Source organism: Cygnus olor, chromosome 1 (genome assembly GCF_009769625.2).
Source record: "Cygnus olor isolate bCygOlo1 chromosome 1, bCygOlo1.pri.v2, whole genome shotgun sequence".
In the NCBI taxonomy this organism is placed as follows: domain Eukaryota; kingdom Metazoa; phylum Chordata; class Aves; order Anseriformes; family Anatidae; genus Cygnus; species Cygnus olor.
This window is the reverse complement of record NC_049169.1, coordinates 201,456,374-201,477,410: the sequence shown is the minus strand read 5'-3', so window position 1 is coordinate 201,477,410 and position 21,037 is coordinate 201,456,374. Positions and strand designations below refer to the sequence as shown.

The window sequence follows — 21,037 nt, the reverse complement described above, 5'->3', positions numbered from 1 at the left end:
GATTGCAAATAAAGATTCATACAGTGTTTGTCTTGGGATAGCATGTTATCTGCATTTAAGGTTTTATTCACTCTGTTGTGTGTGGAGTGCATATTTTTAAAGCTGCTGGGAGCAAGACACACAGTCAAAGAGTAGTTCTAGTGTATTGCTCTTGTGGTATGGATACTCAGAAGATCAAAAGTCAGCCTTGGTCTGTGATATAAGTAGAAATAATCAGCTGTGATTGTGCTGGTGGTTGGAATGTTCCCAATCTTCTCACTCAGGTTTCAAGGGGTAGGCTGAGACATCCTTGCGTAGGTGCAGCAAGAGGATTTACAGCAACTTTCTAACAAGGATAATTAAGTTCGAAATGGATTTTATTTGGATGTAATCATCAGTGCACACCTGTAAATCTGATTTGGGAATGGGCCTTGAAATGCAGAGTGCTTTTTTGGCCCCATCAAAGGAACCCAGTTTCCCTCCAGGGTATCGGATTCTTCTGGCTAATGGGGCTGAAGAGCAGGACTTCTGAACTGCAGGAAAAAAACTTATACCCTGAGACATGTCAGTACAGGGAGGTTACAAGCACAAGAATTGTGGTTAGTCAGATTATCCCACAGATAGAGCACAAGCAGGTTAAATAGTTCTTGGTTGATACATGGCTGTCAGCTTGAGAGATGATAGTGATTGGTATGATTGATGTATGATTGGTTTGTGCCTCTCCCTGGGGAATGCCACAAAGGTAGTAAGCCAGAGCACTGGAAACAAAACTAGCTTGTGATACCCTTTTCCTGCTAACCTACTGCCCAGGGATTCCCAGGCAGCTTTATCCCAGCTTTCACAGAGGAACCATCCTTTACAGACAGAACATACACCTACAGCCCAGCGTCATTTACTCCACGCAGCTGCCTCCTCTGGCACCTCAGGCAGTCCCACACCTCCCCCTTCAGCTGCAGTCCCATCACAGCGCCCCAGCCCCGAGGCTTCGTCCCACGGTGCCCAAAACTCCTCGGGGCCGCCGCCCTCCCCTGGGCCGCTGAGGTGCCATGGCCGCCGCTCCTGGCCCGCCATTTTCCTGCGGCCCGTCGGGAAGGCGAGTCCTGTGCCCATGGCAACACCGCTGCGGCGGCGGGCAGGAGGGGGAGGAAGAAGAGAAGGAGAAAAAGGAGGAGGAGGAGGAAGAGGAGAAGGAGGAGGGTGCGACGAGTGAGGCAGGTTTCCGGCTGCTTGTGCTGTGAGGGGCTGCTATGCCAACAGCAGCTGGTGCGCTGCCTCCTACTCCAAATGGTGAGGTTGCTTTGCCCGCAGCTTCCCTTCCCTTCCCTTCCCTTCCCTTCCCTTCCCTTCCCTTCCCTTCCCTTCCCTTCCCTTCCCTTCCCTTCCCTTCCCTTCCCTTCCCTTCCCTTCCCTTCCCTTCCCTTCCCTTCCCTTCCCTTCCCTTCCCTTCCCTTCCCTTCCCTTCCCTTCCCTCAGTTATTTTGCTCTAGGTTCCCCATCTGTTAACATATCCATTTCATGTGAGGCTCATATAAAATATCAGGGTTGATCAATATTTGCCAAACATTTGGTAAAAGGTGGCACAACCCTGGGGTCACCCCCAAGCTGGTATTTTTAACTCCCCAGTCCAGTAACTTTGCCTTTGCGTACTGGGGGGCTTGGTTCCTTGTTGCCTTGAGCTACTGCTAAAGAAGTGTAGCACTGGATTCTTTTTGTGTTAGAGAAATATAGGAAAACCTAAAACTGACCCTTTCCCCCATGCTGAGTAAATGCTTTAATGAATTTTGGTCAGGTACTGTTGCCACAATGTTTACCTAATTCTTTCTACAGGGGAATTTTGTCTTAGTGAATGAGCAATTGATAACAGTTTCAATTTAAAAAAATGCACTAAAATTATGAAAGATGTCATCCAGTGTCTAAACAAATATATTTTGTACAAAATTCTTGTTAACAGCTGTTTACTAAACTTCAGTCCCAGGCTCCGGCTTGCTCTTTGTGGCCTGAGGCAAGAAGCTGTGCAGCAGCATTTGGCATCAATCTCCGTGGAGCTGTAGGTCATTGTTCCTTCCAGAGGGAGAAAGGAGGCAAAATTCCCTCTGCTGGGGGCTGGGAGTGTGTGTTGCTATTTGTATTTCTTCTGGGTTAAAAAAAAAAAAAAATAGCTTGAACTTGTTGCACTGGAACATTGTGTTAAACACATTAGTGCTTTGGCAAGTAGTGTAATTGGCCAGATCTTCCTTTGATGTAAGGCTGCCTAATTGTGCTGAAGTCTGTAACCCTCACTTGACATAATGAGAAATGACTCCCTTGTGGGAAAATTATGTCCTGGTGATATTCTCTGTTTAAAAACAAACAAACAAACAAGCAAACAACAACAAAACAAACAACCCCAAATGCAAAATGTAATTAAGTATTATTTAAAAGCATGAACTAGATGACTTTCTGAGGTCCCTTCCAACTTGAATTATTCTCTGTTTCTGTGCTGCTGCTGTTTGTTCATACAGTATTTTGCATAATAACAGTCCCAGTTCCTAAGTGAAGCTGCTTTGTGCAGGGCAATGATACAGCCTGTCTCTGGGGGAGGTGGGAGTGATGATACACAGCCACAAGATCAAAAGGTGTGTGTTAATCTCAGTCTGGATTACAGAAAGTCTAACCCCTCTTTTCTTCTCTGTGGCAACCCCAAATCTACCAGAGCACTATAATCCTGCTACAGATTACATGAAATTAGGCACCGGTAAACAGTAAAGGCTGCTTTTCATTATATTAGTTCTTTTTTTTACATGTGTCAGGAGCCTTTTCACAGAGCATCTCATTGATATCTAATATTTTTGATCTGAAAATGCTTAACAATTTGAACTATTACCACCATTTCTTCTCCACAGGCAGGGAAACTGAGGCGCTAATACCTTAAGACCAACCTTTTCCTACGTGCTTGACTTGCCGAACAGTAGCCCACTTCTTCGAGACTTCTCCTTAGAGTGTGAAATCTAATCTAAGAGTGTTAGTGCATTTTGCTGCTGGAATGATGACTACTCTAGAAGGTGATTAATAATTGTTTTGAGTTACTCATACGCTTAGCTATCTGTTGTTCAGCCATTAGATCTACTTACATCACTTATTTCTGTTGACAAATTTAGGCAAAGTGCCAAGATGTTGCAAGGGAGTTCAGATATCTGACTCCCAGTGCTCCAATTATGCTGTTAATCAGTGAAAAGGCCTGAAGGAGAATACAGTTTATCCGCATGATAGATATTTTTGTACCACACTGCCTCTACCTAAGTTTAGAGTTTGATTCTGTGCTACTGAAATCAATGAAAATGCTACTGACTTTGGTGGGGGCGAAAATTTAGGCTAACAAGGTAACCTGTGCCAGAGCAATGCTATACTTACACAGGGAACAACACAGGATGACTAACACATTGTATAAAGAACTGGTTTTGTTGTTGTAGCAGCTTTAATTTTGACATGAGCTCGTCATGAAGCTGACTTGTGCAGCTCAGTCAAGAGCAATTACACACCATGCTTAATTGGTGAAGGCTCTGGTGCCCTCACCACGGTATGCCACGGTAAGCCGAGTCCTCAGGCAGCAGTGGGAGCATGGCCATGTGGAGCAGCTGGAAAGTGATGGCTGACAGCTTGTTCGCCCAAGTGAGAAGCCCCCCTGGTGATGCGCTTGAAGATGTGATAGATGAAAGAGTTTGTGATGCCCACAGTTTTGGAAGAGAGCCAGTGCTGGGGTGGAACTGCTCCAGCATTTGCATATGTAGATGGAGTAGCTCTGCTTTCCTGCTCTTGCCATGCTTCTTGACATCTTTCTTCTGGGTCTTATTCATGGCTTCTTTTGGTCCATTTTCTGAGGCTGGAGGGGACACGGCTGTTTCACGTTTTTGAGTATTTCTTTGTTTCTGACAAACAGAGGCTAAGGATTCCTGCTGATACAAGGCTCGCTCTCAGAAGTTACTCTGAACACGTTGGGTTGGTTCCTATAAAGCTGTCACCCTGATGATTCTTTGACTCATCACTTATTTACTCTCTCTGAAATGTTACTGAACTGGCTAATGCCCTTTTATTATTCCTCACTAGCTGTCAAGAAGCAGCAAAATTACACTAGTGTACATGAGGCAGTGAAAGCTGGTGATGTAGAACAACTTGCGTCAATGATAAAAAGCGGAGCTGGTATTAACGAGGTGGATTTAGTCCACAAGTTCACACCTTTGCACTGTGCTGCACACTCTGGAAGTCTGGAGGTAAAATATGATGTTGGTGTTCAGACACAGCAATGTTTTTGTGGGTTAATGTTTTCCTTCTTTGGTAGAGGCTGGGCACAAAATCATTGGCTTTGATCAAGCTAAATTAATAATCTCTGTCTGATTTTCTCAGTGAATATATTCACCAAGAAGAGAAGTACATTTTTTTTAGTATCTCATTTTGCCTTTCTGAAGTCCCATCCACAGTTTACGTAGTTAACATGGACATATTTTACAAAATCAGTGATTTTCTTACTCCAAGAAAAGTGTGACTTATGGTCTCCCTTCCAGATTTATGACTTTCGTTTGTTTCTGTTGCATTTTTCTTTCTTTCAGGACGCCTAGAAAATCCGCTAGGATGTGTACACATCCTCTAGGATGTATTCAGTCATGAAGGTGATTGAACCAAGTGAGAAGTGACATGAGAGCATGTTCATTCTGTTTACCAGTGTTCTGTCCCATGCCTCATTCTCTAGAAATAGTGCTAGTACATTGTATTTTAATAAATAAAAACATTGAATATTGATGCAGAAATCAGCAGGTACTTGGTACATGAACATTTTGAATTTCCAGGAGGACTGAGCTGCTGTATTCAGCACAACATTTACCTCCTTGTTATAGCCTTCTTGCACAATATTTCAGCAATCTAACTTTGAAACAGCAAGGGCATGTATAACCATATAAAGAATAATGTCTCAAAGGAAAAAAATGTAAAATTCTTGCTAAACTTGAGAAATAATACGTGCAGTGCTGTTACTGGAATGTACAGAAACTGTCAAAAAATGCTGATGATCATGCTATCAACCCTAAAAATAGATTGCTTGCCCACCCTTTTCTACATGTATAAAATCTGCCACTTTTCATTTGAGTCTCCTACTTTGCAGTCAATGTATAAGACTTTATTGGATTATCCATCGTCTAGTTGTTACTAAGCTCCTCGGTGGAAACAATGAAGGAACCAGGGGTGGAGCCTGGCCTAAAAGAAGATAGTAAATAATGATAATATATAACAAAAAGTTTTAACTAGTTCTCGTACCTTTTTTTTTGGTAGTCCTTAAAGCTTTCCATGGAAAGCAATAACTTGTGGTGGAAAAAGGTGAATAAAGCTAAGCTAAGCTGTGAAAGGATGAGAAGAGAGGTGGGATTACATGCACCCCAAGGAGCCTAATAACTGAAATGAGGCATTACATTTGGTTCATGGTGTTTTTCCTGCTGGTAATTTTAGCTGGAATTCAAGGGAGCATGTTTGCACCATTTTTCCAATGCTTTTACCTCATGCCATATATATGTTCTCACAGATTACATTTTAAATCTGGAAGAGTAAAATTAAGAAGCCATTCTGTAAAATCAGTGCTAGGGTCTGAGTTAGTTGTTATTTGTGCTTTTGTACCCTCGGATGAGGCTTTGAAACTGTCTAACTCACCTGCTAGTGCATGCTCTGAGGTGTCATGTTTCCATAAAGAAGTATTCTGATGCAGTTTTGACATATAACGTCTACTGTTAACTTACAGCTAAAATGTGCCTCAGACACGTGGTAAGAATAGTTAAATAACAAGAGTTTGTTTTTGGTTGAGCAGTGTCTTCACTGGTTGCTCTGGCACGGAGCTGACATAACCCAGGTAACTGTCAGAGGCTGGACTGCAGCACACCTTGCGGCTATCCGAGGACAGGATGCTTGCATGCAGGTATGTGTAAATATTTACTCTCAAGCAAAAGTAAGGCAGGCTTCAGTTTGGACACAGTCATTATGAAGATCAGCTGAGAGGGCTCTTAATGGAGCTGTGAGTATCTCATCTTCACGACATTACAGCTGGAACCGAGTTGCTGTTAAAACCAGTGCACTCATTTGTTCCATCTGCGCAAAGAGATTTATTTTGTGTAGTGACAGTGCCTTGAAGTTACTCCAGAGTTACCCAGCTGATCATTTCAAGTCATCCTGCTAGGCTACGTTTGCTTTTTCAGCTTGCTTTCTGAACTTAGGCTTTGTGTTTCTTTTAGGCTTTGTTAATAAATGGAGCAAACCTAGAAGCTCGAGACGACCGCGGGTGCACTCCGTCACACTTAGCTGCAGCCCATGGGCAGTCGTACACTTTACAAACCATGCTGCAAAGTGGAGCGGTGAGACTTTTACCTGCAGATCCCTAGTGCAGAGCCAAAGTCTGCTATCCTTTTCCAACACAACTCTCATTAGTTTAACTGAGATTTGGGACTGTAGGTTAATCTTTGTTGGTATGTTCTTGTTGGCAAGTGTGGGAATTTATTTTTTGGGTAAGTTTCAATTTTTTTTTTTGATTGTAAGACATGTTAGAGAAATGTTCCAAAAATCTAAAGAGAATCGATAATGTGGAACCCCATTTGACAGGGGATGTCACCAAATGAAGATCAGGCACTGAGGTTGTTGTGATTTTTTGGACAAATCCTATTTAGGACAAATCCTATACAGTAAAAGACATAGACTGAAAAAAATCCAGATGTATATTTAAGAATAATCATCAACACGTCGTTAGAACTATGTCTGAAAATATACCTTTTCTGCGTATATTATTTCAGTACAACCAAGAAACAGTGAAAAATACCCATCTTGGAATGGGAACTATTTATATGACATGAACTTTGAAAAACATTATTTGATTTGACGGAAATAATTTAACACAATGAACAGCTGGTTCCTATTTGTAAAATTTGTTTTGTGTCAAAGATTTGTAAATGAATGAATTAACCTGCTGTTCTCATTTCAGAATGCAAATGTTTCAGACAGGAACGACTGGAAGCCTGTTCATTATGCTGCTTTTCATGGTCGCTTGGGGTGTTTGCAGCTTCTTGTTAGATGGGGAGCATGTATAGATGATGTGGATAACAATGGAAACCTTCCAGGTATGTCAGGATAAATCATATGCTTTTTAATCTTTGGATTACAGTTGTTGTGGTATGTGATAATCTTAGCACACCTTAAGTAAAGCACACCTGTCAGCATTGGTTGGACAAGAGATACTGGTTTGATAGGACAAGGTGTAACAGTTTTAAACTAAAAGAGAGTAGGTTCAGATTAGATATAAGGAAGAAATTCTTCCCTCAGAGGGTGGTGAGGCCCTGGCCCAGGCTGCCCAGAGAAGCTGTGGATGCCCCATCCCTGGAGGTGCTCAAGGCCAGGCTGGATGGGGCTTTGGGCAACCTGGTGTGGTGGGAGGTGTCCCTGCCCATGGCAGGGGGTTGGGACTGGATGGGCTTTAAGGTCCCTTCCAACCCAAACCATTCTGGGATTCTATGATTTGCTAGTTGGTTCCATGCAATAAACATAGTCGCTCTGTTTTTATAATTATGAGGGAGTTCATAAAATCCCAAGTAGCTGTCAGTTGGCATCAGCATCCTATTCAGCTCCTGCTGCTCCTGGCAAGGCTCAGAGTTCATGGGCGCTGGAATAGCTCACGTTGGGAGCAGGCCCGTTCTGAGAGGGCAGCGTCCCCTTGGCACGTGGTGGAGCACGTGTGCCGATGGAGGTCACAGGAGGGGAAGGGTAGGTGGGGCAGCAGGCAGGTCCAGCTGCTACCTGCTCTTTTTTGAATGTGTGCCAGGCTTGAATGGCTGTGCCAGTGTGAGCAGATTCTGGCATGTTCATATGCAGGTTTTGGTATCCAAACGTTTCTTAACTGGGTTGGTAAAACCGTTGTTCTCACTTACCTCTGATTTCCTCACCTTGATTTCTGGAATACCAGAATTTCTATATTATCTGCAGTCTGTACTCTTTTCATAATCATGTGCACAGTCACCTTAGCACAAAAAAAATGGGCACTCTCTTCATGGTCTGTCTCTCCACCATCCCTCTGCCTAGCACACCACTGCCTCAGTCCTCTGTAAGTTGAATGTTGTTGCTCATACCCTTTGTTCTTGTTGCATCCTTTCCCTTTTAACATGTCTCCTTACGGTCAGTCATATTATTTGTTCCAAATAGCATATTTTTTCCCCCCAATAACTCGTTTAGAGGTTTAGAGTTATCCTTTTAAATCCATTTTCAAAATCTTTTATCCTCTGTTAAGCACTATTTATCCAGTAAACCGATATCTATGTTTTGTTTTTCAAACCTGGGTTTTGTTAAAGGATGTGAGGCTCTTACATCCCGGTAGGACATCTGGTGTATTGGCTCAAGCGATAAAGGTTCATGATGTTAGGAACCCTGGTGGCAGCATAGAAGGTAGTTTTGTTTGCGTTTGGGAACACTTCCCTGACATCACAACCTATTATGGAGATACGGTGAATACCAGCACAGTTCCACTTAAATGCTCTGTATATATGTGTTAGCAGAACATTGCTTTTCTTACTCTTCTGACATCTACAGAAGCTGGTTTGTCCAGCCTTTGTTCTGTTTCATTTGATCCTCTTACCATCCAGAGGAAAGAAAATGCTTTGTAACACTCCTAATAAATGATTAATAGAAGTGTTATGTTATACAGATTAGAGTATTTTCCTCAGCTTCTGAAACAGTAAAGTAAATTTAAATCATTTCTACATAATTCAGCTTCAGGATTAGCTGGCCAGTGCTGTAATTTTACCTGAGTATACTGAAAGGAGTTTACTGAGGTTGCAATGCCATACTCCTAAAACTTAAGAAATGTAAGATTGCGTCTTTTCATAGAATCATAGAATCATGTTTCTGTTATGGCAGAGGTTTTAATTATCTAAAAAACTATTTTTTTTTTGAAGAACACTGGGTCATTCAGTGCCCTGAATAGTCTGCATTCATTAATTCAACATTTTGTTTTCTATCTGTATTCAGGTTTTGGCCACGCTTCACTTATTTCTTACCAGTTAAGCCTGTTCTAAATGTAATATTAATTGAATCGTAGTGTGACACCTGAATTTTTCACAGACATGGTTCTTTCACTCACTGCTTGGAGAAGAGTGAATAGTGTTAGCCTGATTTTATAACAGCTGAGATGAAACAGTGAGAAGTTGGGATCCCAACACCAGTTACCCACTGCCTATTTGTGATGCCTGAGACAAAGTTTCTCAAAGTTCTCAGCACTAAGCAGCATATTTTATGTTAACATCACAAAACACTTTGGCTTTGGTCTTAAGTGCAAGTTACACGTTGGGCACTAACTACTAAGCAACACACAGGTTAAAAGCTGTCCATGAAAAATTCCTTTATGTGTCTTCCATAGCATCCCACTGGAACTTTGCACAAAGACATGGACAGAATACAACTCTTTAATGTATTTTTCCTCTTCTGTTTTTGCAGAAAGCCTCGAGCTTTTTTGACTGCTTTCTGCATAGGGCAGACATTTAATACAGTTTCATTCCAAAAGGTGAAGTTTCATCCCTGAGATTCTTGCATATCTGAAAGAGGATTTGTAAGAGTTGAGTCAGTTTTGCACCAGCTGACTAGTAACCAGAAGTTAACTTTAAGAAGTTACCTTTTCTTTTCACTTTGTCCTAACTAACTCACTGAAAAAAATTAAGATAATGTGAAAAACTGTCCTGATTTCACTGAAGCTCGGATTTTGGGTCCTCTGTAATGAGTCCACCTAGGAGAATGAAGTCAGATCAGAGCTGCTGAGCAGTGAGATTTCATTTCATGGGGAACAGGAGACCCCAGCAGCGCGCTCTCCTAGCTAGAGCTCAAAGGTTTCTCGGCAGTGTTGTGTTGTCTCCCGCCATCAGCTCTGCCAGGGAATTTTCTTTGCAGATCCCACCCTTGACAGCTTTCTTCTACCTCCTTTGCATACAGCTGGACTCTGTCTTGGATAGGAGCTGAGCATCCCCTGCCCAACTGAAGCTGCACCCTTTTGTTGTGCAGTGTTGGATGGCTCAGGTGCTGGTGGAGGAGCTAGATCTAACTGGTAGTGAGAGCACTGCTTTCTTGGTGGTCAGCAGTGCTTTGCTCTAACCTACTTTGTTTTACCTTGGGCTACAGCACATCTGGCAGCAATGGAAGGACACCTGCATTGCTTTAAGTTCTTGGTCAGTAAAATGGCCAGTGTCGTGCACACGCTGAAAGCCAGGAATGACCATGGAGAGACTCCAAGGGACTTGGCTGAGCGCTTCTATAAGGATAATATTCTGCAATATATTAATGGTGTGGAAAAAGAGGGGGAGCATTCAGAGACACAGGAAGGTGAGCGTGGATCAAACACTAAGATTTTATTAAAATTTATACTGTTAAAATAGGTGTAGTTTTGTAAAACACTTGATTCTGAAAACTTATATGAGAATTACAACCTTCGTATCACCAACGTAAGGAACAGCTACTGCTTTCAATAGTTATTGCACTTACTGATAGCTAAAGTCTGGGATACTCAATGTGATTTTATAAATATCTTTGATTTATAATAATTGAAATATAACTTGTCACACTGTTGCACTATGAATACCAAGTTATGCATGTTCTTCTTAGACTCCAGCAGAAATCCAGAATAGCTGTATAATTTTCATGAGTTTTCAGATTTGCCTGCTCAGAATTCTTTACTTACACTGAATAACAATTCAGCCTGGAAATGTTTTACTAAAATTAAGGTTACTTGTTAACCAGCAATACTACTGCGGTCAGAACAGCCAAAAGATGCAAGTGTGGCAAGCTTCCTAAAGACAACATTCCACAGAGCAAAGATATAAGAATTACTCCTTCACCTTTCTACTTTTTCCAGGCATTTACTTTCCTTATCTGCTAGTCTTTTGTCATTATACTTATATGTATATATGTCAATACTCTCTCTCTCTCTCTCTCTCTCTATATATATATAAATATAACTGGAAAAATCAAATTTTCCCTATGAGTAGTTTTTTACCAAGAAGTAGACTAGTTTATATATTTGGTTAGGCTGTGGAATTCAAAATAGGCAAATGACTCTAGTTACCACCAGTAATAGAACATTAACTACGAAACAAAGGTATTCCAGATCTTTGAAATTCATCTCCAAGCTGTATAAGATGCCTTTAGCCATAACTGAGACATGTTTAGTCAAGTCTGTGATGAACAGTGCTAGTTATGCAGCTGTGTTTTAGCTGATTAAAGATGCATTAACCTGGCTAGCTACAGCTATGAAATTTCCATGAATAAGTTAAGAGAGAAGCAAGCTGTATGAGACAAATATGAACATGTTTAGAGGAATTACTGGTATCTGTTTGGAAATGTGTGTTTCGTTTTCAGTTTTAGCTTTCCCAGCCCATAGCGCTGCTTTCAAAGGGGACTTGTTGGTACTTAGAAAATTAGTGAAAAGTGGAGTAATCAATATTAATGAGCGGGATGATAAGGGATCCACTCTCATGCACAAAGGTCAGTAATTATGATTTGTGTTTCAGCTTGTTACCATTTGTTGCTGGCTTGTTTACTTAGTTTTTCAAGTGTTTCAAGTGGCTGCTCATCAGATAAACTTAATGAAAAACAGTGTCTCATTTCCTGAGGGCTTGAAAGGGCAACCCTGAAAAACATATTTTGTGATGTGTGTGTGTCTAGGTGTCACTTTAAAAACAAAATAACTAAGCTGAAGTAAATACAGAAAGTTTATATGAAAAAGAAAACAACATCTAAACTGAAATTTATTATTTTTTTAATCAGGTGAGATGTCAGTTTTAGAAACATGGGTTAGTTAGTCATAACAGTGATCTGTGTTATGGTCTGGGCCTTTATTTACCGAACATATTGCTACCGTGGAGATGTGTTATAAAAACCACAACAAGGTAATTTGTTATATGCTGTGGAGGAAGCTTAACTTCTTGTATCTAACACCTTGATTTGCAGTGGAGTGCTAGCATTACAGAAGAATGGTCCTCTTGTGGCTGGGGTTTTCTTATTAATGTCTGAAAGATGAATCACAGAATTGAAGGGGTTAGAAGGGACCTCAAGAGATCATCGGGTCCAACCCCCCTGCCAAAGCAGGTTCCTTAGAGCAGGCTGCCCAGGTAGGTGTCCAGACGGGCCTTGAATATCTCCAGAGAAGGACACTGCACAACCTCCCTGGGCAGCCTGTTTCAGTGCTCCGTCACCCTCACCGTGAAGAAGTCCTTTTGCATGTTGGTGCGGAACTTCCTGGGCTCCATCTTGTGGCCATTACCCCTTGTCCTGTCCCCACAAACCACTGAAAAGAGGTTGGCCAAATCCCTCTGTCTGCCACACTTAAGATATTTATAAACACTGATAAGATCCCCTCTCAGTCTTCTTTTCTCAAGGCTGAACAGACCCAGGTCTCTCAGCCTTTCCTCATAGGAAGCTCCAGGCCCCGTATCATCTTTGTGGCCCTCCACTGGACTCTTTCCAGGAGATCCCTGTCTTTTTTGTACTGGGGAGCCCAGAACTGGACACAGTACTCCAGGTGAGGCCTGACCAGGGCAGAGTAGAAGGGGGAGGATCACCTCCCTTGACCTGCTGGCCACGCTCCTTTTAATGCACGCCAGGATCCCATTGGCCTTATTGGCCACCAGGGCACACTGCTGGCTCATGGTCAGCCTGTCCCGTGAAATGGGAGAGAAAAGAGATAAAGTATTCTTGTAATATGCTTTTAACACTATTTCCTACAATTCTTTTTGATTAGATAAAAATAGAATTTTTAAAAAGATAACTGAAGTTCTTATTAAAAAAAAAAAAATATGAAGGGATTTTAAAAGTGTTTTCTACATTCCTTCCTACCCCCTTTTCTTAGAATGTTGCTACTTGTTTCATCCCCAATCTTTACGTGCGGTGTTGATGAAATGTTGAGGGAAATTGTATGGTTGATTGTCTTTGCATTTCCTAATTTTTTGTATATGAAAACAAACATGACACATATCCAAATGGGTTTCTGTGAGAGACAGAATTTTTCTTCCGTGAGAAAAGGGGCTGGCTGTTTTCAGCCAGACACGCCAAGTACCATCCTCCATATGTGAGACATCGTTCCTGGGGACCACGAGGCACGGGCAGTAGCCACGCTAGATCACACGATTAGGCAAAGCTGTTGCGTTGGGCTGCAGATGAGAAGCATTGCCTTGAGGGTGTGGCCCAAGAAGTGATGTACCTGTAGCTCCAGCACAAAGCTCCCGCTTCTCTCCTTCTCTGTGAGCCAGCGCTGTATGCCCTGGATTGGTCCAACCAACCCCGTGTGAGGTGTGGGAGCCCAGAGCCAGGGAAAGGTGACAGTACTTTGCTGCAAGTGGGTGACGTGTAGACCTCAAAGCAAGAGCGTGCGAGGCAGCAGGTATTTGTGTGCCTTGTGCTCAGTGCTTGAGACTGAGCAAGTTTAGTTTAGCTCCTCTCCAGCAAGAGTTGCAAGTAAATTTCCAGGACTAGAAAGAGGCACAAAAACACATTGCAGGATCTTCCCTAAAAATGGGCATGCCCATACGGCTTAAGCATCTTGAAACGCAGGCTTCTCTGAAATAGCATCTCACCTGTGGGGTCTTAATGAACCCACCCTCTGGCACATTGAACTGTGTCAAGAGGGGGACGTATGAGGTTTGAAACACTTCAGTTGAATACATCTGACTTGCATGCACCTTCCTTTCCCCAGCTGCCGCACAGGGGCACGTCCATTGCTTACAGTGGTTGCTTGAAATAGGAGCTGACTGTGACATTACAGATGATGCTGGAGAGACTCCAAAGGATGTAGCCAAGAGGTAACAACACATATCATGTAGCTCAGTCGTTTATTTGCTTACTATTTATATATCAATATCAAGTCAGCTTTCTTGTAATTACTTCTGATTTTCAGTGATGGAGGGAGGAAAAGGTCAAGTCCATGAATTCCAGTTCTGAGTAACAAGCAAAGCAGTACTGTAGCTGTAAAAGGTTTTATGTTTACCTTGTTTTTTTTTTGAACATGGTGAGACATAAAAGGTGAAAAGTAACTGATCTGCAAAAGGAAGGTCGTAAGCCTATATGCTCCAACTGCACAAAGTAAATGAGAACTAAAGAAAGCCGACTGATTTTTGCCTTAATAAAAATAATGCAGTTGCTGATGAGATTCAGTTAAGAAATCCTGCAAAGGAGAAGATCTCTCTGATGTGGGAGTCATCACCATAAGATTTCAATGAGGCAGAGCTCATGCTGGGAGAATACTGCAGAAAGTAGATCAGCTGCTCATAGTTTGTGTACCAATGCTTCCTTCAACCCTGAAACCCCCTCCTATAAATGGGGACATGAAGAGTTTCAGGAAGTTTCTGTCACATGCGGGCAGCATGGCAATGCTTTCGCAGATTACGGGGATATATCAGTGTAGGTTAACTGTTCTCTCGGCAGATTTGCCCAACTGGCAGCTGTGGAACTTTTGACACAAAGAACTGGAGACAGTAACTCCAGTGATGAAGAACTAGATGCAAACAATGCACAATTTTTTGAAAGACATGGTGTGGAAGGGAGTACGGATAGCAAAGAAGATTTAATCCTGGATAAAGCAGAGAAAAGGAACGCACGCAGTAAGCATTTTCATCACTCCTTATTTGAAAAGATAGTCTCGAGACATTCTGTTCCTACTTGCACATTTTCTGCTAACTGCTGCGATTTTTTTTTTGTTGTAGGATGAGTTTGTTGACAGGGTATCTGTACTGATGAGTATTCAAACAAATTGTAGAAAATTAGGAAGCATAGTGCAGGACAGTCAGAACATACCTGTTACACTGTCTTAATCTGTGTCGGTGAAACCACATTGGATTGCTCCTTGTTTCTGAGAGCTGTCTGTTGTGTGGGTGTCAGATACATCTCAGTATCTGCTGAGCAGTGTGATTTCTGTGTTTGTGAGACTCTTTTCCAGGCTGTTGGATTTCAGCACGACTGTCTTCAGTTCTCTCTGTGCATTTTCCCTACCTGGAGATCCCTGTTTTACAGTAAGGGCCTATCGCAAGATTCAAGAACTTCAGCATCTTCTAGAAATTGCCTACAGCAACTACAGACAACTGGGAGGAATAACGGAGGAGGAGAAGAAGATGAAAAAAGAACAAAGGGAGGTTGAGAAGTAAGGTTAACTTGCTCTGGTGATGTTTAACTCAGTGAGGCCCATTTTAAAGCCTTCTTTAAGGCTACCTTACACTCAAATGGTTTTGGCCATTCTGTCTTTTCCACTTAACAACTTTAGCCAGGCCAAAAAGAAAAGGACTTCAGTGATTTGCCTGGCCATTTCTAGACTTCTACGACCAGGATTAGCCTTACAGCACAACACAGATTTTTGATGGGCCTGTACTTCTTGTGCTTGTGCAGGACTACCTCTTCTGCCTTCAGGTTTTCCTGCAGTGTATGTGCAGTAGGCTGCACATAAGTCCTGACTATGCTTTTTTTTTTTTTTTCATCAAGGATGCTGAATATATGTATGCACTTTAATAAGTCTGAATAGAAGCATTAGTCTTAGCATGGCTTGCATGGAAGTGCATATACAGGCAGAATTATTTAATGACCTGTTATATTTCTTTGTCAAGGGCAGTATATTTCTGTGCTCATGAAGACATTAGATCATATCCAGATCACAAAAATAGAAATCTCAGCGAACCTCCCCTTGCATGTGAAGCATTTTCCATAGTTTCTGCCTAATTCTCAGGGTCTCTGTTAAATAAAAGGTTTCTGTTAGATGGGTTAGGTGTTTAGATGGGCAGACTGTCTAAGTTTTAAAGAAATGCCTCTATTTCTCTTAAAGATTTAGACCATAAACATTAAAGCAACATCCTGTCCCTACCTCTATCTGTCAAACATTTGGCTACATATTGTTCTTAATTCTTGTAGATAAGCACGTCCATGTCCATTATGTGTTTGGGCCACTGCAAACCACACGTTACTAGAGTAATATGTTTGCAGCACTGGAAAAGTCACTGTTGACTAATGACAGAAATTAGAGCTCGTTTTGGATACAGCAGCTATTGAAAAGCTGCCAGTGCCTGTTAGAGAGCTCTGGTAAGGCTCATTAAGAGATTTTGCTTTCTGTGGCGTGTGGGGTGAAACTAGTAAAACAGTAATTGTGAGGGTCTCTGAGGGATGTCATCTGCAGAGGCCAGAGAGCATCCCTAGATCCAGTCTGGCCTTTTGAAACTGAAATACTGCTCCTCAGGACACTGAGAGAGAACTATGTATAAACCCCAAGATACTTGTATCGTATTCTAGAAAACCTCCTTATTTAAAAATACTTATCAACAGCAACATTTTACTAGATGAAAAGCAGGAATTGCCACTTGGGAAGGTTACTCTAGCAGATTTTGAAAATGTCTGCTCTAGTTCAGATTTTCTGGCTGTAAGAGGCCTGGTGGGAGCTGCTGCGCAGGGCCAGGCTGCATGGCATGGAAACAAATGCCACCGCGTGTGTGCCACACACTGCTGGAGCTGTGCCTCACGAATCCAGAGTGTGCAAGAAGTCATCCTGTTCCCCCAGGCGCTGAGTTACCTGCAAAAGCACAGGTCGTTCTTACAGTGTCAGTAAGACTGATAGAGCCTGGTCGCTTTGGACAGTGAGTCAGGAATCTTTTGGTCTGGGAAACGCAGTAGCTCGTCTGTCAGCTTTTTTTTCCTGCCACGCTATTTGAATCCACAGGGCAGACGTCTCCCTTTTCCTTTTACCAGTATTCCGTCTTTGTAGCTGGGCTAACTCGTTGTGCTACAGAGGAGCGCCAGCTCAACTCCAGATGACTCAGCTGTTGAGGTCAATTGTTGTTATAAGAATATATTGGAATTATGTCTCAGCTAACCAGTTCCAGGAATCTCAGTTAATTTAGTAGCCACTGTGGGGATGACTGATGAGAACTTGTGCAACTGTTTATCAGCCAGTGCTTCTGCTTTCCTTCAGCCGGTGCCATGCAGGCTGTCATTTGATCATTCCTCATCTGTGGTTAACCCAATCACTTTAGGAAGGATGTGGAGGAACCAGCCATAAATGAAGAAACTGCCCCTGGCTTGTCTAGAATACCAGTTTTATGCCTATTCCCTGTTTCCTGCCAACTCTTCTACCTCTTGGGCACTTCTCCCTGTTCTGCAGCTGGAGATGGACCTGGGTTACAGCCTTCTCAAAACCCTGGGGCTGGCTCAATGTGTGGGAAGATGTCGCCATCTCGTGGTAGAGATGGTCGTGCGCTGAGCACAGGTGACTGCGGGGAGGGACAAACAGCAGATGCTGAAGCTTTTGCAAATGGTCTTGAGCCAGGAGCAGCCTGTAACTGCAGTTTTCTGCTGTGACTAACCTGCTCCTGAAAAGAAACAACACGTGGAGTGGCCGGGACATGCTTGGATGTGCTTTATGCTCTGGTTGTCTCCTTTGCTTTTGGCAGGGCTGTGCAGGAGCTGGAGGCTCAGCTGGAATACGAGCGAGTCAGGCGGGAGAAGCTGGAGAGCCAGCTGGATGACTACCGTGCTGAGATAGGCCACCTGAGAGAGAGCCTGGAGAAAACCCACACCCCGCCTGCTCTCCCCCTGGTGCGTGCCACCCGAACGCCCCCTTTCCTGGAGCGTGGGACAGAGGCTTGTCCCACTGCTTGTGCACATTCATTCCTGCTAAGATTCCCCAGCATGGTGCTAGGAAACACCGGAGTAAACGTGTCAGCAGCTTTCAGCTTGGGACACTGAAGCGAGCAGCAGCCTTTGCTGCACCCTGACAGCGTCTCTGCTCTGAAAAGATAGCAGTTTCTCCTTGTGCCCTGGCAGAGAAGCGTCTGTATTCTTGCAGGATAGCTCTTCTCCTTGTCATTAGGTTTGTTTTCCTCCCTTTTACTCCAGACTGGGAAGTGAATGGGTGGAGTGCTGTACTGCTGTGTGCAATGACTGATTTCAGTGAGTGGTCTCGTGTCATCATAATTATCAAGTCCACTGACAGCAAAGCAGTTACTGGTATGAACGCTTGGTTGACTTAGCAGGCAAAGATAGAAAACTTAGAGACATTTTTAATCAAATCTGATAACAGATCAGAAGTTCACTTGCTAAGTTTGGGGACAGGAGAGCTGGCTTTTCAGGTCTTCCCCTGCCACATATAATCTCCCACAAGGCAATGTGAAAAGTCAATGTCCCATTTCTCAGATCTTTGCCATCCAGTCCAGCCTTTGGTGAGGCTCCTGGGTTCCTCCTGCTATGGCTGGTGGGAAGCGGTGCGCAGTGACACTGCTGGGTCATCCAAAGATAGAGCCAGTGTGAAAGGCGCGTGGCCCGGCCGTTCCTGGCTGTTCCCTGCTGTTCTTGGACCTTTGGTGACCGGCTGTTTTGGCCATTACGCTGCCTTGGCTCTGCGACTGGTTGTAGGTCCTGCTACAACCAGTCTAAAAGTCAGCTGAGGAGTCACTGACGATGTGGGGCACTTGGATTTAGAGCCTTCCTCTGCCAAAGAGGGGCCTGAAGACGCGTCCTCAGGGGATGCTTTGGCCAGCACAGTGTCAGCTCAGCTGAGATGGTGCCATATTCACTCCCCTGCTTATGGTTGGGTGACCACCGTAACTCCGTATTCACAGATCCAGAGGGAGTGAGGGAGGGAAAACGGCTGCACAGGCTCTTAGGGCAGTCATATGGGATGGGGATGCTGGTCTGTGCTTCACATGGAACATTTACTTATTTCCTGGAGGAGAAATTGGGTTGCTGGATAAGGGATAACGGTACTGCCTCCTCAGCCAGGTTTGAATGACACCCCGGTATTTGGAGCATCCCTACTGGACAAGGGTCCTTTTCCAAGCGTGATGGGAAAAAATGCTTAGTGAGTGCTCTGGGCAGGAAACAAGCAGCTAGAGCTCAGTTTTGCTACTGTTTAAGCCATGTGTGGATTTAGCCTTCGCTCGAGTAGTTAAATGTGGACTGCGGGGCCCTTTGGCTGTACCAAGTCCCCTACTGGATAGCCAGTACGAATGGTACTTTTGCAGACAGATACCATCTTTCCAGCACGTCCTACTTATCACCTGCCAAGTCAAATGGCTTTAAAGGCCACTGAAACATTTCTAAGAAATTTATGAAGAGCTCCCAAAAATACCGGCTTTTGCTTAGGGGGCTTCTGAGCCACAGAGCAGTCAGGGAATTGCTGTTGTTTTCTTGCAGCTTTCCCTTGGTAGCCCTAAAGGGAACTTGCATTACACAGCTCGTTCCATCTCTATCTACCCCCTCCCCTGGTTTCTTCCTCCTGCCCTCCCTTACAGGACTGTTTCTGCACCCCTCCTGCGTACAGTTTCCCCTTTCTGTTACCTGTCCCTGCTTTCCTTGCCACCACATACACGCCGTGAAGCTCCTACAGCTGTTTGCTTCCCGTTATGTCCTCAGAGCTGAGCTCTTCCATGCTGCTGCCGCCCTCTGGCTGGCCAAGTGCTTTCTCCTTTTGAAAAAAAAGCCACTTTCTGCTTCCACAGCACACTTTTAAGACATTACCCGTTCTACCCACCTGGCAGGTTTAAAAATCTGGCACACCTACGACATAGTGCCCCCATTCCTACGGTGGAGGAGTGGCTGTAGGTGGTTTGCTACCAGTAGCAGTCTGGGAAAGCCCCCCTGGCCACTAGGTTAATGGTGATCAATCACATTGACACATGATTACATGTCGACAGCTGAGACAGGAGGCAACTTCTGATTGAGGCAGATTTTCAAAAACTGCTGTGACTGCTGTAACCAAGGGACCTTCGCATTTTACCCTGCTGCGACTGCCATCTCATGCCCTGCCACTATGTTCTACCCCAGCTTCAGCACAAACACAATATTCTGTGGTTATTAAAGCCATGGATTTCTAAAACCTGTCCTGGGAGGTAGCAGGTTTAAGCGATGGCTGTTTAACGGCTGTAACATCCTTTGTTTCAGGAAGCTGGAACTATCTCCAGTTCTGGCAAAGAGAAAAAGAAAGTAAAGAAGAAACCAGCCTGCAACTCTGGCGGAGTGTTTGTGAGACTGCGCTGAGGACTGAACCTCAGACGAGGGGCTGGCAGACTTGAGGAGGTAGAGTGGCAATATTCTACGCAGTGCAAAGTGTTTGCATAGCCCAGTTCCACAGATGAGCTGTGGTTCACTGAATTTCATTGAACTATTCTCCTAGTTCTCTGGCCTAGAATATACTTTTAAATCACTGCAACAGCATAAAAACAAAAACAACAGAAAACCCCACTGTTGGACTTCTCTTCCTGTCCAGGTAGTAGTTAACAGCTTTACAAACCGTAGCATTTGAGAGACAACTGCAGCAACATCATGGGACCTAGGGTTTGAGGAAAGTATCCTCATCTACTAGTCTTTGTACTACTACCTTAAAGAAATAAAAGAAAATAAGGCACCTTACCTCAGACAGAACCAGCAACATGGACCTGAAGCAGTGTCTGGAACAAGTACTTGCTGAACTGCACGAACAGGTGCCAGACCCCTCACTTTCCACCTTCAAGCCATTCCTAAATAAGCCCTGAAGCTACTCCTTCCTGAGGTGCCAGATGAACTGCAGCCGTGGGCCCCCGAGTCTAAACCAAGGCTGAGGATGTCACTAGGTTACAGGGCACATTGTGGTTAGAAACAGCAATCCTGACATCCCTGCCTAAAAAAACATTTCATGGCTTTACATATAATAAAAATTGTTCTCTTATCTGCACGCTATTATGAAGTTATTTTGCTCTGGAAAATCATGCATTAATATTTTGGCTGTCTTGCTTCCAATAAATTTTTATAGATGGTAATTTGCTAGTGCTTCAATCCTCATCTATCTTCTCCTTAGCTACCTAAGGAAACAATCTCTGTAAGTTTCAAAATTACTGAAAAAAATCAAATTGTATTTGTGTGCATACACAAGAGACTGGGGGAGAGGCTTGCTACAGAACAGCATAAGCCTCGTTACAGAGACAAAGAGGAGAAATCCAGTCTCTGGAGCTCTCCTCAAGGTGTAGGGGGGTGATGGTAAGAAGCTGTATGTAGTACATAAAATTTCATACATCATTGCTGGAGC

The 21,037-nt window shown here is 43.5% G+C and overlaps 1 protein-coding gene across 8 annotated transcripts; it reads left to right on the top strand.

The window, feature by feature from the left end:
* Positions 1-23: 23 nt before the first annotated feature.
* Positions 24-20,913, top strand: ANKRD42 (ankyrin repeat domain 42). Of its 8 annotated transcripts, none has more exons than XM_040544326.1 (13): positions 24-1,266; positions 2,862-3,020; positions 4,063-4,226; positions 5,804-5,911; positions 6,225-6,344; positions 6,965-7,100; positions 10,138-10,338; positions 11,371-11,496; positions 13,703-13,808; positions 14,431-14,606; positions 15,001-15,142; positions 17,430-17,574; positions 19,918-20,207. In XM_040544326.1, exons 2-13 carry the CDS (start codon positions 3,002-3,004, stop codon positions 20,011-20,013), a joined length of 1,539 nt encoding a protein of 512 aa, XP_040400260.1. In that variant the 5' UTR covers positions 24-1,266; positions 2,862-3,001; the 3' UTR covers positions 20,014-20,207. The 8 variants fall into 8 exon arrangements, 7 of the variants coding, with proteins under 7 accessions (XP_040400260.1, XP_040400258.1, XP_040400262.1 ...); XM_040544322.1 differs by adding an exon at positions 20,243-20,913 and having other exon boundaries at positions 1,217-1,266; positions 2,862-4,226; positions 19,918-20,052; XM_040544324.1 differs by lacking the exon at positions 2,862-3,020.
* The last annotated feature ends 124 nt before the right edge of the window (positions 20,914-21,037 follow it).